Below are 20,388 nucleotides of genomic sequence, written 5' to 3'. Positions count from 1 at the left end.
AGGAGTATAGGATTACATTGGGATCTGGGGTGTGGTGGCAACACAGAATGGAAGTTGAATAAGGCAAACTTGGAATGCAAGTGCTCTCTCCATGTGAGACAAAACATAAACAAATCAAAACACAGACACAGCCAGCCAAAGGAAAAATCAAAGGAAATGCAAAAGGCAAATTAAAAGGAGAGAGAGAGAGAGAGGGGGGGTGAGAATAGGTGGGGGTTGCTTCATTGTTTCCCTTCCCTCCCTCCCTCCTTCCTTCCTTCCCCAGCACCGGCCATGCAACTGGGCAGCCATGTGTTGCTGGATCCCACTGTAGCCAAAGGTGGAGGAGGATGAACATGGAAGATGAGAGGCATTGAGCAAAGGGGAGGTGCTTTGCTTTACTTTGCAGCCTATGAGAGGGTTGGAACTGATTCTCATGAAGTGGGGCAAAATCTGAGTGGTGAATTAAAGCAGCAAACCCAATTGGTAGAAACACAAAAGGGGAGAGGGGGGGGGATGTAGACTGATAGATATTTCATTCCTTGTTTTTATATTTGTAAAATTTTTAGTTATCAATAAGAATACTGAATATATGGTGGTGGTGTAGGTGGGGCATGTTCTACACTATCTCACACCCACCCCAAGTGAGAGAGAGATAGTGAGGGATTGTGGTTGATATTGTCAATGTCAGCCCGTCCCCCTCTATCTGTATATCTATATATAGAGAGTGAGAGTGAACAAAATGAAAAGGATTTTTCTTTTTCATTTACGCTGTCAACCGACTTCGGGGTGGGCAGTGGTGAGACCCCCTCATATAATAATATATTATTATTATTATTGTGTTGAATTCAATGGACATTCTCAAACCAGCCAAGACAAGCCGCCCCAATGGAATGGATGAGCTACTACCACCAAGAGGGAATGGGGGACCTTTCTTATCCTTCATATTTACTTCATGAATAAAATAATAATAGACCTCAAATAACCTCCATCCACACCAAATCGTTTATTAATTTCTTTATGTACTTTTCCATGCTTTTTTCTCGTTCATTCATGCATGCATGTTTCACACATGTTTTGAAAAATAGTGTTGATTTTCTTGCTTGATTCTCTTTATTGGATGGATGATACCAATAAAAGACAATGATGATGATGATGATGATGATGATAATAATAATAATAATAATAATCATAATAATAAAGAACAGGGCCTAGTATATGTGTATACATGTAAAGGTGAAATTATGATCCATTCTTTTCTTCCTTATATCGTAAATAGTAGTTTCATTCTTTGCTTCTTCTTCTTCTCTCTCTCAATTGGCTCTACAATCATTCATCATTACCTATGTCTAAATACTTATACGTATATTTAGTGGACCTGTAATGTCAACACCTCTGCCACTATAAGATGAAAGATTGTGTTATTTTCAGGTTTACATGCTTTGGTGTGGCAATACTAATGTATCAATAGATAGAAAAGTTGAAATGCATGTTCAAGGCGAAAATTGAAAGCATATTGGAAAAAGAGAAATGATAAAGACGTGGCATACTCTTAACAATTGTAATCAAAATCAAGAGTTGGGTGCTAAGTAATGCTGAAGCCCGCAATCTGACCAACGTCAAGGCCTGCAAGTTCAATCAATTAGCTCTGAACTTCACCGTCACTAGTGTGAAATTCGACACTTCCAAGCTCAATCCCTTTCCATGCTTCAGATTCGCCAGGTCGCTGACTACGAAACCACAAATACGCCGACTCAAATTATGAGTTCTATGTATTGTTTGGCTGCTCTGCAAGCTGTGTTCTTTGCTCCTATGCCCGCATGAGAAATTACTCTAAGCTCCTTGCCCTGTAGTCTAAGGTTGACCGCAGAAATTGAATCGCTCACATTTCCATGTCTTGTCTGTTGTGCAGGTGGAGCAAACAAGCCTAGCAATTGCTTGCGAACATAGTCACCACAGTTACAAACTCCAATGTCTATTTGAACGGAATTTTCTTCCGTGTTGCAAACAATCATGCTGTTATGGTGATTGAAACTCGGTGTCCACGAGTTGAGCACCACATAAAATCTTACTCAAGGGCATGTCAATGAATACATGCACAACTCCCTCACTACTTGCACTTGTTTCTGACTAGGTTGTTGAATTTTTGCTTTCTTTGGGTTGTGAGCTTATGCTTGTGCCCATACATTGAAGGTGTTTGATCCCATAGTCAGACCATCCAAGCTGCCGCCATTGCCAAGGCTACAACACCTAAAATAGGAATTACACCTTATCAAGCTCAAGGGTAGTTTGCAATTATCAAAAAATGAGGTGTATATTTGCTATTCGCTATAATCAAGAATACAAGGGTATTCTTGATATTTCAACATATTTTCCAATATATATATATATTTATCACCATATATATGCATGTATATGTATATACATTTATTTTTCATTGCGTATTTAGAAAATGATTTTATGCCGTTTGGTGCACAAAAGAGTTACCTGCACCATTTCCAACTCCTACCAAGAGGAAAAGAATCAAAGACGACATAATAAAGGCTTGCAGCAATAACTTGGTTGAATTACCCTATGCAATCAGGAGCTCAGAATTAGAGTGAGATGCTAGAGAATCAGCAATGCAAAATAGCTCCCGAGTTTAAGATGCCTCTGTTAGTCACGTATAAGATAATCCTATGGAACTCTACTACCTTCACTAATGGAGATTGAATCAAACGTGCTAGATAGAGATAACCAAAATAATTTAAGGAGACTAATCCAAAAATGTAGAAATTCAATAAACACACTTAAATTACAATAATGTACAGCTGATCTAATGGCCATTTGGCTTTAGTGCTCCAGGAAAACTACGAATATATGAGAAAAGCGATCAACAACTGACTATGGATGACAAGTATTGGCAGCCTATACAAGCCTAAGCTACTCAATTCCTCAATTAGCTAGCTTCACCATCTTTCACACACCTTGAATGTCTTAACATTCATCCTTGTATCAGGTGTAACTCCGTTGGCTAAATGGGATATCTAACCGTGCCCAAAGTCTTTATATGACTGCCCAGCTCCTCAATTAATGCATGTGGAAATCTGCCGAAGTGGGAGCTCACTCTTTCAGGCGGTCAGCTGGAGGAATTCCGGACAGATCATCATCGCTAGATTTCAATGTAGTAGTCATACATGATCGAGCCACTGACTCAAATAGCTTTTCAATCTCTGGAGCACGTGTAAAGCTGTGTGTCCAAAAGCTGTAACGTGGATTCTGAAAGCCACATACTAGTCAGTGTTGCAAAAAAAAATTCACAAACTCAACACATTCAACATAGCTTCACCCCAGCAAAAAAATTAAGGGTTGCATGATTGCCTATTAACAATGTAGACAAGCATATACCTTGATGAGCTCTCAATGAAGGTAATAAGAAGGCCCCAAGGATGTGGCCGATTGACAATTAATCTTTCCAGCAGCACACGAGTAATCTGCTCTTGGACGATGTCCTGAAAACGTAACACAAAGCGTAAATGTGAGCACTTAGCACTGATCCCTCAAACGTGAAACTAACGTGTTCGGCTATCGTAAATAAAGCCAGAGGCTTGAATGCAGAGGAAGAGTACTTACTACTAATGCCTCAGCAGAGAGAAATAAAAGAACACACGAGAAATAATATGTGTGATTGTTGGGGTAGCGCAGCTGATTGGCCACAGCATTCAGAAACAGATATCTCCCTTCGGTGTCAAGGTCATTGACAAGTAGCTCAAATATGTCCATTGGAGCGCTGTGGGTAATAGGAGCCGTGAGTGCTGCCACCTGCTGTGATGTCTTGCTATGAAGTTGCTGAATAGCCTACTCACAAGAGAGTCGTCTTTAGTGATTAGAAACTTGATCAAACTACTTAGAAACTAAACGTCTATAATAAATCAGAGCAGCATTGATACAATACTTTCATGCACTGTATACGCTACTTTTGACCAAAACCAAAGACTTCCACATATCTAACATGACGACACTCAGGTCAAAACAATTCAAGACATTGAATTTGTTGACAAGATCCACAAAAACGCCACTGCTATACCTGCATTCCGACGTAAAGCACCAAAGCGTTAAGAAGAGGCACGTTGTAGCGTGTGCCAGAAGCTTGCGCCTCCTGAGGTAACAGAGTCAATCGTACCTTCAAGTCCATGGATGTGAGTGTTTGTTGATTCCGGTTCTGCTCAGTTCAAGTTCGAAGAGGTTAGATAATATGTAAGTTACTGAGGCGTAGGGCGTCTATTTGCGCTGTATTTGCCATTTTTTAGAATTAACACTCATGCTTACCTTAATGAAATCATCAACCTCGCTTTTCAGCTGCTTCGATTTCAACGCTGTTTCAACATCTGAGAGAATACGAGGTGAATGAGATATTTCTGGCAACAAATCAACCTAGAACCCCCAAATGACAAACAAGAGCTAGTTAATCTCAAACGGTAACACCTCACGTTAATCATTTCAAAACATTTCCAGTTGTCAGAACACGTAAACGGTTTACAGAATAACAAAGCCAAAGTCGCGCTTGAAGTAGAGAACCCAAATAAACACTACATCTGTTAGTAATTCTCGGGGTCTTACTTTGAGATTGGGAGTAAATGGATCAGGAAGACGCATGTTGCGAGGAAACGCACTTAGAATCAAGTTGCGCATTTGAATGCAAGATGGCGAAATGACATCACAAAAGCTGAAGTGATGTTCACATAAGAACTCTGGGAAATCGTGAAGTAACACAAGAAGAACTCGCAACATGCCTTTATAAAGCAGTCGCACCTGCCGAAACCAGGTTATATATATATGATCAGATTTAGTCCCAGGTGAATGGACATACAAGATACATGTACAAATTATAAGCCGAACATACAAGAAAATGTGCGTGCTTAGCCCATATCGAAGAACATTGAGCTCAACCAAATAAACATGATTATAGTTGGAAGGAAAGGAAGCTGTCATATTAAACGAGTCCAAATGAAGCAACAGCGCATGGTTCACCCACAGCTGGTATATTTGTTTGGAACTCAAGTGTCTTGATACCTTGGCAAGCTTGTGGGGGAGTAGTTACACGATAATGCTTAACAAGTTACGTGCTCAGGCATGCATACTTACAGGTTCACTTAGGTTGGCATTTCGAAGATATGGTTCCATAAACTTGAATAGTGCAACTAGCAACTTCTGAAATAAAGACCATCCTTTTTGCGCGTTGCTCAACAATAACTTCGGCATAAATGTTCGATGACTAATCAGCTCTAACCACGCCAAGCTACTAACAGAAACATAGGATTATAATATCAGTGAACATTGCACGGGAATCCCCAAAAGCATCACCATTTCGTATACTGAAAAACACAAACTTTTAAAAGTTCTCTTAATCCAAATTATACGAGCGTCGCGCATACCTGAACCCTGGCACATCGAGCGGTCGCAAAGTCAAAAATGCATATCCGAAAGCTTGCAAAACCTGCAAAATAAAACTTCGTCAAAAATCAATCATACTGCACATGCAAGAATGAAACAGGCTTTCTCTTTTTCGGGAACTGGAAAAGGAAAATAAAACGACAGATCCCCTCAATACCTGATAATTACTTGAATCCAAGGTGGAATCTGTTAAATTAAAATGCATAAGCCATGTGACAAAGAGGCGGAAGTATGGGCGAGGATGGAACCCTGCTTTGCGGTCATGGTCCCTTTTCATCGTGCGGACTGTCACGTTTAAAACCTGGTGATACAACACGACCGTAAGTGCGTCAAAATAAGACTCTACCAGACATCTCAAGATACACTAATCATAGCAAAGTTATTTGCTAAGCCTAACAAAATATGAATAGGATAAAGCCTCCGTTGAATGAGATTGAAATCGAGATTTAAACTTACCCTAGTAAGAAGATTGACCTTATTCAGGGATGGCTCAGATGAGTACTGAAAACCAACACACCAGCATTAGAATTAAAGTACAGGAAAAATAATCCTTGGAACTAAATAATAAAGTACACACAATCTCGAAGTCCATGTAACTTTGTAGAATTAATCAGCTCAATACCATCCAATGACATTAACACAATATTCCCAGTTTTTTGAGTATAATGCAGGTATAGAACCGTGGAACACTGGACTAGCCAGGATGAATAGGTCAGAATTCCATGAGCAGCACAAGTAGAAATACAAGAAAGAAATGAAGCAAAATTAACCAACACAAAGGACACAAGGTTAAACTCTTGAGTAGTTTACCTTCACCAACAAAACAACAAGCTTTGCAACCATATCAATGGCTGCAAATGACATGTTTGATCCTTCTTGCAGCCTGGACTCGCTTCCAACAGTGACAGGGTGTGAAGTCTCCGAGTTCAAACAATGACTCTCAGCCAACTCCTATTCAAACAATCCAAAGTGGGAAAAGTTACGAATCGACACACAAATATGATACGATGTCGAAAGAAAAGAACAACAAGAAGCTTCTTGTCTTACAAATGAAAAATCTATGAATAAAGTGATGATGAGATCTTTAATTTAATAAATTTAATTAAGTCACTGCAGAAAGAAGCCACACCTTTTTCTCTTTAGATAGCCTGCCTTTATCATCTTTGTTTGTACTTGGTGTGCCCTTTGCAATTTCCACCAACTCCTGCAATGACTCAGGAGTGCCTGGTCGTGCTGCCAGCTGCAACCGCAATGAAAAATAAAATAGAAATACTGTGAGCCTCAAACTAGCAGTGATTATGATTAGGATAAAATAACTGTGGCTCAACATAAATCACGATTGAACTCCAATAAGAATCTACACGTCAATTCAGGGAGTGAAAAAGCAAGGCTAAAGCTCACCTTCCCAAGAGCTTCGATCACATTGTAAAACTCTGTGCTAGTAACACCTGCCTCTTCAATGACACACGTCTTCACGAGGTACGCTGCAAAAGAAACTGCGTCATCTGCACAATGCAGTTGAAATTCATAAGTTTGAAATCCCAACACGCTTTGTATCCCACAACAATGAACACCAGATTAGAGGTTGTCTTGGGCCGAGAAAAATAAGGTGATTATTGGCTCAATTCTACCGTGGGCTCATCATCTCTTGAAACCCAACAGGTATAGGAGACACAAAGTAAAACAGCAGTTACCAATCCACCAGGGCTTTCAACGATGATATGAAGCTTACTGTTCCGGCCTCCATCAATACACTTTGTCAGGTGCAAACCGTAGTCTGTCAAATTGATCAACTCAGATCTGATGAAACCAACAGTAATTTCCCGATTGAACTTGCGATCCTCATCAGAGTAGACAACCTGAAAACAAAAGAACGTTGATGTCAAGCATAGACACGAATTTCACAATAATGTCATAGAAAACACTCAATCAAGACTGCTCATATGATCAAACCTTTAACACCATTATGTGGGATCGACATTAATAACACAAGCAATTTACAAAAGGAAGAAAGATTTTTAATTACCCAGCTAGTCAATTCCTTGACCACTCTCCTGCACACGTCTCGAATGGATTCCAGGATGTTGAGGTGGACTAGTACATGTATTTGGCTGGTAGTGTTGTCATATAGACGCTTAAAAACCTAATCCCAAAAAAGCACTCAATCAATTAGACAGATACACATGTGACGCACCACCACGAACTGCAACGGTTTCAAACAGTATCATGCACACATAAGTCTCCAGGTTTAAATCCGCAGCTGACCATCTGAGCTATTGCTGAAGCTGCCTCGTCCCTACTAACGCACTGCAAAATGATTTCGGGCACCTCGTTTGCCAGGGCCTGCAAAGGAAACCCCACATCAGATGTAAAACCCAAACACGACTTTTTTTTAATATCAATTGAATTAAACCTGAAAACACTTCATATATTCAACTCAATTAATTAAATACAGTATAAAGCATGAACTTGCAAGTCCTACCCGCACTTCATCATCAAGCGAGGAGACGAAGAGCTAAACGAGGTTGCCCTTAAGAGTAAAAGATCCAACTGAAAACCACCACCATTGTCAGGCTCTCTACCAGATCAAAGAAAATCGTTACCCTAAACCACAAACTTCACTGTAGGTAAATTTTATCAACAACTACACAGGGATCACCTCAGTAGGGAATAACCATCTGTACGTGAAACCTGGGCTTTCAGGCAAACATCGCTGCAGACTTGATGGCATCACACCCTCATAAACTCAAGGTATTTGAACACCCTCGTGGCAATATATATATATATATATATATATATATATATATATATATATATATATATATATATATATATATATATATATATTGCTACTGTTTTCTAGTAACCTAGCTGGTTAATCACTCTGGTAATCTATAACAATACCAACTAACAGTGCATACTAACCAAGTCGCTTGTTAATAGTAGACATATATAATATTCATGCTACCTGCCTCCACAAGTGAATGCCGTTGAGCATACCTTTTGTGCCACTACACTGAACTTCTCCAAAGCCTCTCCAGTGGTTAGAGAAGGCTCTTGCGCAGTAGATCCAACATAATCAGCAGGCAAAGGTGGCGTAGAAGACGGTGTAGATCCCAGCATACCCTGCAGTCCTTATTCAGGTGACGAACAATTTCACAACGGAAAAGAAAAAAATGTAGGATAATTCGCTTTTTAATTTTTAAAACTACCACCTTATAATACGATTCTTCTGCCCTGCTTCACAGGTTTCAAATCCTGAAATGAAGGAATCACCATCATACCTTCGAGGCACTTGGGGTCTCCACCACATTGAATTCTGGAGGCGGAGTTGATGAATTGGAATGTATGGGGAAGGAGAGGGAGGTCTCTTGAGAGAGTCTAGCTTGTGCGTCCGCTCCACCAGCACAAGCCATCGAGCTGAAACTGCACGATGAAATAGAGCACACAAGCCACTTGGTATCAATTTTCTGAGAAAATTCAAGATCCCTAACCACGTAATGATACAGGATACGACTCAATGCGTTACGCCCATATCATAAGGTTGATCTTAAACCATCACTGAAGATACAATTTCTTTCAAGCTACAATTATATACAGTCCCTGTTCACTTAAATATTTAAATGAGAACTAGAAGAAAACTTCTGTGAAGACAAAATACTATAGAAGCAAACCTTAGCGGAGATGGTTCTGTAATGTCCATCTCATCAGATGATGGATCTGAAACTTGAGCCGTTGCTCCAAGTACTGATGAAGATTGATTTCCATTCAATGACGCACGAGAATTAGCACCAGGGTCACGACCTGGAACAGAATAAATGCCTCTCCCTGAAAGATTAGTGATACCTGGAGGACCTGCCATCGTTACAGGTGCGTGACTTGACTGATTCTGCCAAGGAAATCGAGCAAAATCCTGCCAACAAACAACCCATCGGAACTCAACAGAATAATATTTAGTCCTGAATGCGACGACCCAATGAATAACATCTAAAATCCTACCAAAATCAATTCACATCAACAAACATGGAGTTACATTCGGTTCGAAATAGCAAAGACGTAAATGTGATAAAAGCAAAGAGCATTTCACACAGGACTTTTGAGATCACAGCATTCAAAAAGTTACATAAATTACAAAATATTGACACATACCCCATACACCCGTGCCTGTGTAATGGATAATTGTCCTGGTCTTGGACGCAGGGTCTCAGGAAGATTACTTAGAGTCTGATTTGTAAACATATAATTATCATGATAAGCAGAACCCGTGCGTATTCTGTCGGCTCTTCGCTGTGCGAAGGCGGGTGCAATCACCTCTTCTAAATCCCGTTGCGCCTGTCAACACTCCATAGTAACATAAACATTCCTTATAGCAAATAATAAAGAGAGTATCTTTGATAGCTTCCATCAGCTGCAATTAAAAACACACATCATTTTCTCATAACCTGAAAACTAATCCCCAATGTACCAAGATGGGAACCACACCTTCTCAGTTGCGGATTTCTCAATCACGGCACAACCCAAGTCCAGATTATCATTTGTGACTAAATTTACAGCTTGCTCTAGCACATCTTGGGCGAGAGCTGTCTGCAGAAAAGTTCTCAAATAATTTGCCATGGCAACTCGCAGAGGCTCCTGCCAAAGAAACAAGCAACAAGTGAGGCGACGAGTTCTTTGGCATTACATTTAAAAATCAGAATTCAGAAGAGAATAGCAACTTGAAAGTAATTCAAGTAATAAACGATAGTGCACATCATAAAAAATTGCAAACAGATGCTCAAAACTACTACTTCTATCACTACAGAGGCAAGGGACCTGAACGTCAAAGCTCTTGTGCTATACCTTGCAGGTAACATGGGCCAAACTGCCAGCCAGGCTAGCTACCATCAAATTAGCAGACTGGTTCGTGCGATTTTCATCCGATTCCATTGCATAATCTTACAGGAAAATAACATTAGATTAGAGACAATTCGATAGGAGAGCGCAAAGTCAAATATTGTGCCATGCTACTGTGGATAATCCTTACTTCTTATCTTCTGCATGCAACAATAGATTAAGGCAGAAGTACCTAGTTTTACTCGTATTGCACTCCCCGGATGTATTATTCAAACACCCAAATAGAAAGATATAGAACTAACCTTCATCACAAGCTCCCGAGTAGTCGTACAAGCAATAGTCACACTACGATCTACTACTGGGCTTATAATCTCTCTAATAGCGCGCTCCATGGCCACAGGAACAACCCTGCAATCCAAAACATGCTTCATTTTTCAGTTTAAACGCTGCATGAATGCAATTCTCACAGTCTAGCGTAGTACGTAGTTCAGTGAATTAATACTATCCAGTCAATACTGTGTTACAAAAGTCTAATTCAAGCTAGTGTATTGAAGTCAATTCTGAGAAGATTCAGAAGTTGATTAAATGATTGCTTCATACTAACTGATAAAAATAAGAGTCATTAATGTATGTACCTCGCAAGCTGGAGATGTTGACCAAGTCCAGCTAATTTCGCATTTAGAACAACATAAGATGTCAAATCAGGAATTGCCATAGACGCCTGTCCAACAATATTATGTCAGCATCCGAAACCACAAACATACCCAAAAAAGATGCAGCAAACAGAAATTCCTGACGGAGATAACGTACTTGAGTGGACGGGAACGATGGTTGAGATGGAGTAGACGAAGCTTGAACATTCTGAGCGCGCTCCAGTGCAAGTGATGGTCTTTCTTCCCCAATTAACTGAAAACAACACCTCTTGTGAACAAAAGCCTCTTGGATCATGAAGGAGATAATACAAAAACTAAAAAAAGAAACGTCTATAGTTGCAGAAGCAACGCCCACAGCAAACAAACCTGTGCAATTACCGATGAAGTCAATGATGTGGCAGGCTGGATGACACTCGGAAGTTCAGGAGGCATGTCCAACTGCTGAGGTAGAGATGGTACAGGCACAGTAGGTGCAGAACTGCTTGCCGACAAGGCTGGTGACGGTGACTGGGAAAATATTGGATCCTTGTTTGAAAAATCAGGATTCCCTTCCACCTCACGCTCCAGTCCCTCGAGAAGCTTCGAGTGCTTTACTTCCCTCACGTCTACATTTAGATTCTTGAAAAGAACCTGAAAATGTTAGAAAAAAAATATTAGTTGAAATTTCTTAAGCCAAGTCGAAAAAAAATTAAAACAGCGATTAACATGTGCAAATGAAAACCTGCAGACATATAATTTTATCACGAATTAATAAGTATATAAAAACCTGAAGGGCTAGAGATTCCATGCAGACTACATACATTTTTAGAAGAATCAGATTTCAAATGGTAAGAACCTGTGTCGAAACATTACCTCAATATCAAACATGAGATTCATCTTCAAATTAGGTAAGTTATAAATCTCCACAAGTAAGCTTAGTATTGCCATAGTCCATGGATTCGGAGGTTGGTAAGCCAGACTCTGGTTACAGGACTCCAGTACCTGTGAAAGACGTATGAAGTGAAGAAAATACAAATTGTAAAACAACATACTACAATTCTGCAGCCCGACAATTCGTTGTCTCAAGGAACCGTATCAATTTATGCTTCAGACTCCATTAGTACTCATTTTGCAAGATTGTATTTTCATTCTCAATCATTTCCCTATTCAAGACATGTGACTAGCTCTAACAATTCGCACCTTAGATGTAAATGGAATTATTGCAATCATAAGTCCTTTCTGATATGCCTGCACACAAAAGGAATGAGGTAAACATCATTCACATCAGATTAGTGACATGAACAGCTTCATCATAAACATTGACGATTCATTCAAAGTTATCTAATTACGACACGAGTAATCTGTTAAACAATAGAAAAGGGATCAGCCTCTGACTACAGTACAAAATAACTATCCACAACGTTTGAAGTTTCGAAAGCTCATGCACGCCATATATGCTGAGGAAGCTTATTTTGAACACCTTCCAAAAAATTAGGTGAAAACAAAAGAATTGTAAGAGTGATTCAAAACGTTCCAGAAAAAGCCGTTTCTACTAAAATGCATGTGGAGCACCACTTGATTACACACATAAATCTAATGAAACAAAAGCAGCTTATGCAGCTTGAGTTTCAGATGTCAAAAGTACCTTGATAATTAGAGACTTCGGGTCAAGTTCGCGGGCTCTCAATGCTTGATTCCGCCTAATGGTTAACTTTCCAAGCCAACTTCCTAAATTCTTCAGAAGTGACCTCTCCTCCGAGTGAGTCTTAATCAAGTTGGAGGCGAATAATACCTGGCAAAAAAATGCCCCATAGTAAGAAATTTTCCAAAACATACCTATACTGCAGACTCAAGCAGCATGATAACGTCGTTTTTAGGGACACCTAGGAACACTTGGATCTACTCACATTCCAAAGGAAAGCAGTAAGTTACAAGAGCGTATTTAAAATTTCAAAAATCAGCATACTTGACATGTTTTATTAACCAGAGTGCACCAAAAAGTTAAAAGTTCTTTCAAGCTTTTACCTTGCAGTTTTCATAGGTTGTCCTGAGAACTTCCTTGTGCAACTCCTTTGAATCCATCTTGTCTAAAAATTTGATATACGTGTCATGATTGTTTGGTTCGATGCTTGCTCTGTCAATCAAAATACAATTGTCATACCAGGAACAGAAAGAAGCTTTTTCTTGACCCAGAAGGAGTGCCTTGATTTGTAAATAACAAAGTCTTGCAAGGGCGCACATGACAAACAAAAGAAAATCTATGCTTACCTTTTCATCACAACGTATTGGGCAAACCATGGATAGTACTCTTCCAAAATTTCAGCACATTCCTCCGCTTTAGCTTCCAGATTCGTCCAAGATATGTTGTTAATTATAAATGCTACTTTATCCTGTATCTCTGAACTTGGTGCCTGAGAAAAACAGAAACAAAAATGGAAAAAGTTGCCGAAATCTACTGAAAAATTAACGATATGCAAAGCAATGACCAGATGCCAATTATCAAAACATTAAAACTTGGAACAAAAGTGACTAGTCAATTGTTGGGCGTACACAATATACACATCTCAAAGTAGATAGACCGAATATCAGCTAACGAAGTGGAGCTTCAGTACGTCTCCACATGCAAGTAAGAATTCGTACTATTGCGTATAAGTAAAATACCTCAATAGGCTTGTCCCGTTTACCAGCACCAGCAACAAGGGTCTCTATGTTAAGAGCATGTCCAAATCCAGAAATAGCTATGCGAAATGAGCCTGATATATCAAACAATTTAAACAAACGTTGCCAAGGGCAGTAAGAATGATCGAAAGCACGGCTGGTAATTACCAATGAACATACAAGTTAGGTTGAAAGTGTAATGTGGGATGATAATCAGGCCCATCTTTCCGTGTACTAAAACAAACACTTACAAATGAGTTACAAGAAATGGAAGTTCACTGCTAGAAGGTGATTCGTTTGTTTCAACATGCTCAAGATGACCGATTCGAACATAACGTTAAACCTAGTTCCATGGGAATATACTCAACCACATACTATATAAAATTCAAAATACAGCACTGATACGAATATCGCCTCACCTGAAGCATTTCCAGACCTCGTGCCAGTCCGAATGTGAGCTTGATTTGCTGTGTGACCATTTGAGGCTGCTGAAAAAGGAAAATCACGAGCTGCTGCAGAAAGGCTGGTAGCCTCTGCACTTGAATGCTGTGATGACACTACTGTCTCAGTAGTTCGACTGGGTTGCGAGCTTGGAGTGATCGCACTTTGCTTCGCTTGTGCGTCGGACATTACATTGTTAGCCGTCTCTTCAGCTGAGGGTTGAGAAGGTTGATATTGTGTAGGTGTTACAGATGTAGCACGGAATATTGGTTGAAAGGGTGATTGAGAATTTGTGCCAAATCCTGACTGTAACGATAACAAGGAATCTAAAGATGCTTGTGGAACAGACTGAGTACTGTTCTGCGATTGTGCCTCGGCCGTTGACGAGAAACTCCTAGCAGATATTTGAAGAAAAGAATCTAAACCCTAAAAGATGAACCAAACAATTGTAAGGACCACCAAGGAAACTGGAGTACCTCGACAATGAGGAAAAGAGAGCACAAAGATCAGAAGCTACATATCATTGTAAAAAAATAACGTAAAACCCTAGAAGTTTTCTACAATCATAAAACTAACAGCTTTAGTCTCTAATTTCCCCATGCATGATTCATCACCCACCTGTCCTGATAGATATCGTGACTGAGAGCCAGAGAACCTATTCCCAGCTGGATAGACAAAGTCAACCGCTGATTTCAAATTGCGAACTCCAACTTGAGTATCTTGCAAAAGGCTCGTCGGGGCTTTTACAATTATCGGACGTGCTACCACAGAGCAAACATTAGAATCATTAACAGCTGTACTTGGATCAACTGCCTGATTTTCTTTAACTATGTTCATAATGTAGTCTAGAATGTCATTCTGGGCTTCATGAATGTGCCGTACTTTTAGAATATGGTAAATGAATTCAGGCCACTCGCTTAGTCGTTCACGAAATGAATCCAATGCTTGTATTGCAAACGAGAACATCTGAGGACATGCAGAAACACATGAGTTCATTGACATCAATAATTTCAGTAAATATGAATTCAACGGCCAGCACATACGGTAATATGAAACTTTACAAAAAAGTTGTCAACAAGTTCAAAAGAAACCCTGAAGTGCTACAATCTGCCAAGAAGATCACCTATAAAAAGCGAGAGAGGAAGCAAGATCCATGTTTCATTACGTTAAATCACTAATGTTAACTAAAAACATTCAATGGAGGCTATATAAACGCTAATAAAACTTCAAGCTTTTGCAGACCTGCAAGACCTGGTCGTATACAGAGTGATCCTTCGAGAAGAGGAGATTCACCATTTCCATTTTCAAAATTTCTGGGTTCAAAGCCCAAAGCTTACTCCACAAAGGATCAAGAGTCTCCCCCTCGGCACTGAGAGTAACTTGTGAGAATAATGGTCCAAGTATCCGAGAAAGCATTTCCTCTTGAAAGCTTTGTTGAGATCCCTGCACTCCCATAGTAATAATCAAAGATACTGGTTATACCACGAAAAGTGGCTGCATACAGGTGTAAACAGAGCTCCTTCAAAGACCCTATAGTCCCTAAGGTGCAGGCAAGTGACAGTGCACCGTTGCATCATACAAGGGTTAAGAATAACATACCTTCAAAGATACATCACTGTTGATCTGCACAAGACTCAGAGCCAGAAGCTCTGGACAGTGGTGACGTGGAAATTCCAAAATCTCCCGAATCTCATCAACGTGCTCCGTCTCTGCAAGGCGACAAAGTACTTCAACCAGATCTAGAGAAAGCCAGGCATAGTTGGGTGATTTCAACTTTCTCTCTGAAGTCTCCATCTGCCAGTGCCAACCAGGACAACCACTAAGAGAATTGACAAAGATGTACTGTGGGCTGTGCGCAAAAAACATATTCAGTCTGAGAAACAACAAACGTCACTACCATGCACAGGTCCTTGCATTCATTGCTGTTTGACAATTAATAATGGGCACACACTTCCAAGTACCTGGTTCAGTCCCTGATAAAATTCTAAACATATGTACGGTGTGAATCTCTTCACTTACTTAAAACCAAAAGGATGGTAATGACACATGATGTTGTTTCAACATAGTTAGCAATGTATTCACCGTAAGAACTACAAAAATAATTGAAGCGTACCAGTTTCCTTGTCGAATGAACAAAACTGAAAACCTCTGGAGCCGATAAAATTGCATGTCTCAAGAAAGACAATTGGCCCTCATCATTTCTCCACACATGGCCACAGATAGCATCGATAGGAAAAGGATCCTGCTCACAAAAAGAATAAATATAATGCGACATTTATACCAAGTCCGGGATTTCACCGATACATGCAGTTCTCCAATCTAGTAAGAAAATCTATGTGCAAAAAACATGTAATACAGATCAAATATCGTTTCACACATGAAACTTACCTCACACCCCAGTTTGTACATAGTCATGAATAGAATGAAGGCGTTTTCATCGGGCAGATAAAAACCCTCGTAATCTAGCCTCGATACTATCAAACTCCAATTCAAACTCGGGTTCTGAAACACATATTAACGTTGTCACATACTATCAAAATACAGCATTAGAACATTCTTGTAAAATGTAAATAATTTGAGCATCAAATTGTAACAAAGTATGCTGCATCCCCCCCCCCCCCCAAATTGACGTCATTCAATAGGTTTGTTAGTATCACCCTCATAGTCATATCCTCGTTACAAACTTTATTTCAATCCTTCTAAGGTAAAAAGAAGAGACACTGAAAGAACCAATTACAGGAGAATTCGCTAAACAGGTAGCAACTACAGAGTAGACGCCATATAAAGATAACTATGAGATATGACTACCTGAGTAAATCGATTGTACGAAAATTCTCAGCATTGAAAAGAAAGAAAGCAGGAGCTCACCAGTTGATTAATAGCACCCTAAACAATGTCCACGTGCCAAGTGCTCAATTTTGAAGATATCGGCTCTCCACTGCAAATTACATTACAGAATGGCCCATGTATGCTCTGAACCTCCTCTAACTCACTTTATGCGAGCCATGTTCAGAAAGCACATTAACTTTAAACAACATCACAGTAGCGATTGTAGAGCACAGCAATTCCAGAACTGGAGAGAGAAAGGAACTATACCTTAAGCACTCCACTTCCTTGACGGCATCCTTAAGAAAGGGAGTGAGTGTCAAGGAGTCAAATGCAAGTGGTTGCAAAGCAGACAAGGAATTAAAAAAAGGAAGACTGGAGATTCAGAAGTGATTCATTTGAGAACAGACACCATAAAATTCTTTCAATCAAATCTTCTGACAAATCTGATATAGGATTTTGACACCACTCCTCAACCTTCGTCTCAAAAAAAGCTTGACCTGCAAGCTCAGAAAAACAATTACAAACAACATGCTTTAAATGTTATTATAAAAAATACTAAAAAAAAAAAAAAAAAACAAAAACAAAAACAAAAACAAACAAAAAACAAAAAACGTACGAGAACCAATAAATGTGAAACACTCATTCGAAGAACCTCTTACATCTAACATTAACCATAATGATCACTTGAGCATCACACTGTACATTGTGAAAATAGCAGTGGAACAGACGGTAGTGCCCTTTTTCATAAACTACCATGAGCACATGGAGAGCACGCCACCAATCCAAAACAAACGCTTTCGTTCGCCCCTTCATCAATTCTCAATCAACACAGAAACCCTACCACTTACTCCATTGCAAGTTTTCAGGCAATAGAAAATCCATACTCAGCCTACTAGGCAATAGAAAATCCTCACTAGAGCTTACCTTGTTGGCGTTGACTAATATCTTCTGCGTCTGCAAGAGCAATTCCAAGAGCAATTTGCTCCGGCAAGGAAAGCTTTAGCGCTCTACACAGGTTAGCAAAAAACTCTTCACTAACACATGGGAGGTTTCGCAAAGCTTCGCATAACACAGTCCCAGAATTGGGCTGGTGTATCAAATTTCGAAGAACAAGTGCCAACAAATCGAGTTTCACTTGTAGATTTTGATCATTCTCTGCCAAATTGACTTGCTCAAGGCAATTTCGTAATAGAATATATGAAAATTTTATTTGCCTGCTTCCCGGCAGCCCTCGTTTCAGAAAAGATAAGCACCTCATAGAGCTCCTTAGCCACAGATTTGTAATAGTCTTTGCTCAGATTAGCAGCCTGAAAACCAATCTGAGCTGCGAGGGGTGATCCACACGAAATCATGGCTTGACTGCTAAAACCACGTTACTCCTAGATACAGAGGAATTATCTTCCTCCTGTCTATGGATGCATCTACCTATTGATCACTTCTACTCTCCTGCATCCCCGAATTCCTACGCGTGTCGGTTAGGGTGTACATGTCTCCACAGCCAAGCGGAAGCGTATTGACTTAAGCTTGTGACTTGAAACCTGCATTATTCGGAAGAAGCCTCAAATCACATGGTCTCTCGGATCAAACAAGTCTATTTCAAGTGCCCATCTCTCCGTTCGCCTGGAGCAGTCTTGAAATGGACCAGGTGCTGCTTCTAGTGTTATCAATTTCACATTGCTCTTCCATTTCCAACCAACCAACCCCTGGTTTGCACACGCATGACAATTGATAAATAAACGAGACAAGAATTTCAAAGTACTCAGATCCATTCCACAACAATTCAAACGATCACATTCCGTCCACACAACAACACATTCGCAAGCAAATACTCGGTGCATCCAAGTGACGGTACCGAACTATCGCACTGCAATGGCTGTGCACTCCACCAGCCCTAGAATCTCTGGACCCTTCTTACAGCACAACCACGAACAACGACCTCCCAATACCCCTTCCAATTCCGTCTCCCAAACCACAACCAGCAGCCCCAACTCACCAAAAACACGGAAGCGTCGAGGCAACATTCAGCAGCTGACTTCAGCAACGCAGACGATGAAGCTGGAAACCCTACTTGGTATACAGAGACAGGCAGGCAGGCAGGCAGGCAGGCTAAAAACACACAGCTTGAGACTGGAATAACGAAGCAATAGATGCAACAACGGCTTTACTTAGCAGGCTTGGAAATCAATCAGAGAGTGTGGTGGTGAAGAGGGATTGATGCTGGAGCGATGTTGAACGGTGCGCAAGCCGAGAGTGCACACATACACACACACAAGCTCACACGTCGTCTCAGTGTCATACCCAGCTTCTTCTTCTGCTTCTTCTTCACTGGACAAACAAGCCAAGCCGGCATTCCCTTGTCCCTGCACCATTATTTCTTTTTCCGTTTTTTTCCACCTGTTTCATGTTCCCTCTTTGTTTTCCCTGCACTTCTTCATTGTGATCTTTTCGTACGCAAATGGTGAAGTCTATGGCTTTCAATCCCAGTTCTACTAGTCTGGCTGACGGATCCACACTACAGTCAGAACTGGGTACCATTTATGACCACTATTTATCTAGTGTTTTTAACTTGAAGTTGAAGTATTTCTTAGGACATGTTGGGGTGCATGAGACATGGAGTGGTTACCTAACTTTGGTTTTTTTTTCCTCCAGTTTTGAACCATTTGTGTGTGTGTAAATGTGTGTGCACTGTAGAGCCTTCAACATCAAGTGGGTTGTTTGTTATCCACTGTGTCACTGTGTGTGCTTGAGACCGAGGTTGGAGTTTGAAGGCAGTGATAGAGTGAGTTTGTTTTGAATTTGATGTTGGAATGGGTCTTTGGGAAGAGAGAGGATACTTATTGAAGTTTGTACAGGTTTTAACCCTCAAAAAAGCCAAATCCCCAACATTGCACACATACACACATAGTATTACTTCTCATAAGTTTTAGGGTCAGTTCCACCTCCTCAAACATAATTTATAGGAGGTTAAAACTTACTAGTTTTAGCTGAAATCATGAATTTGCTCAAGTATCTACTTATTGCTAGCCTAGTACTTTCTTTCCTACATGCCCAATACTTGTGCGCCTTATATAATGTCGTACTTCACCAATGCCAAGCAATTGCCAATCTGCAAGCAAAGGGATGCGTAGCCTTTGATCTTATAGCTAGTTCTTGCAAAGTGGGCTAAAACTGAGTTTAAGCTTGCAAAAGTACCTTCATAAGTTGCTATTAGGAAAATCCTAAAGAAACAAGACAAGTATGAAGCTATGGACCAAGATTAGCTACAAGCAAAGCACCCAAGAATGGTTCACTTTTCCAACCTCAAAGAATTACTTGCTTTATAGGTTGTACAAAGGCAATCTCAAAATGTGTTGTTATCAGCAGAGCTCATTAAGGAGCATAATTGATGCTTTATAGAGATGCTTGCAATCCTCGAAGACAAAATGGAGTTTTCAAATGGGTGGTTTGAGTAATTTCTCTCTTACCATAAGCTGAAAGTGATCAGAATGCATGGAGAGGTAGGCTCAACTAATCAAGTTAGTATTGATGCAACAATGTCTACTCTGCATGCTTACATTACAAGTTATGATTTGTGCAATGTGCA

The 20,388-nt window shown here is 40.1% G+C and overlaps 1 protein-coding gene across 1 annotated transcript; it reads right to left on the bottom strand.

Annotated features, from left to right (window-relative positions):
- Window positions 1-2,721: 2,721 nt before the first annotated feature.
- On the bottom strand, window positions 2,722-19,333 carry LOC112283716 (uncharacterized). The gene is made up of 44 exons (XM_090251578.1): window positions 18,799-19,333; window positions 17,730-18,508; window positions 17,165-17,302; window positions 16,970-17,049; window positions 16,845-16,862; window positions 16,365-16,478; window positions 16,090-16,218; window positions 15,576-15,770; window positions 15,219-15,419; window positions 14,595-14,942; window positions 13,955-14,402; window positions 13,539-13,630; window positions 13,146-13,288; window positions 12,903-13,011; window positions 12,523-12,669; window positions 12,078-12,125; window positions 11,751-11,879; window positions 11,265-11,528; window positions 11,056-11,151; window positions 10,881-10,966; window positions 10,544-10,653; window positions 10,252-10,346; window positions 9,895-10,044; window positions 9,562-9,744; window positions 9,087-9,325; window positions 8,697-8,838; window positions 8,413-8,538; window positions 7,895-7,962; window positions 7,678-7,825; window positions 7,439-7,555; window positions 7,145-7,271; window positions 6,814-6,917; window positions 6,542-6,652; window positions 6,223-6,363; window positions 5,869-5,913; window positions 5,570-5,713; window positions 5,394-5,455; window positions 5,104-5,257; window positions 4,579-4,770; window positions 4,288-4,392; window positions 4,046-4,180; window positions 3,592-3,816; window positions 3,377-3,470; window positions 2,722-3,251 (listed from the first exon to the last, which is right to left on the bottom strand). Exons 2-44 carry the CDS (start codon window positions 18,061-18,063, stop codon window positions 3,082-3,084), a joined length of 6,306 nt encoding a protein of 2,101 aa, XP_090107704.1. The 5' UTR covers window positions 18,064-18,508; window positions 18,799-19,333; the 3' UTR covers window positions 2,722-3,081.
- Window positions 19,334-20,388: the final 1,055 nt, after the last annotated feature.

This window comes from Physcomitrium patens, chromosome 6 (genome assembly GCF_059467195.1).
Source record: "Physcomitrium patens ecotype Gransden chromosome 6, ASM5946719v1, whole genome shotgun sequence".
Taxonomy (NCBI): domain Eukaryota; kingdom Viridiplantae; phylum Streptophyta; class Bryopsida; order Funariales; family Funariaceae; genus Physcomitrium; species Physcomitrium patens.
Note: the sequence above shows the minus strand (reverse complement) of the source record. Positions and strands in the feature narration are given on the sequence as shown.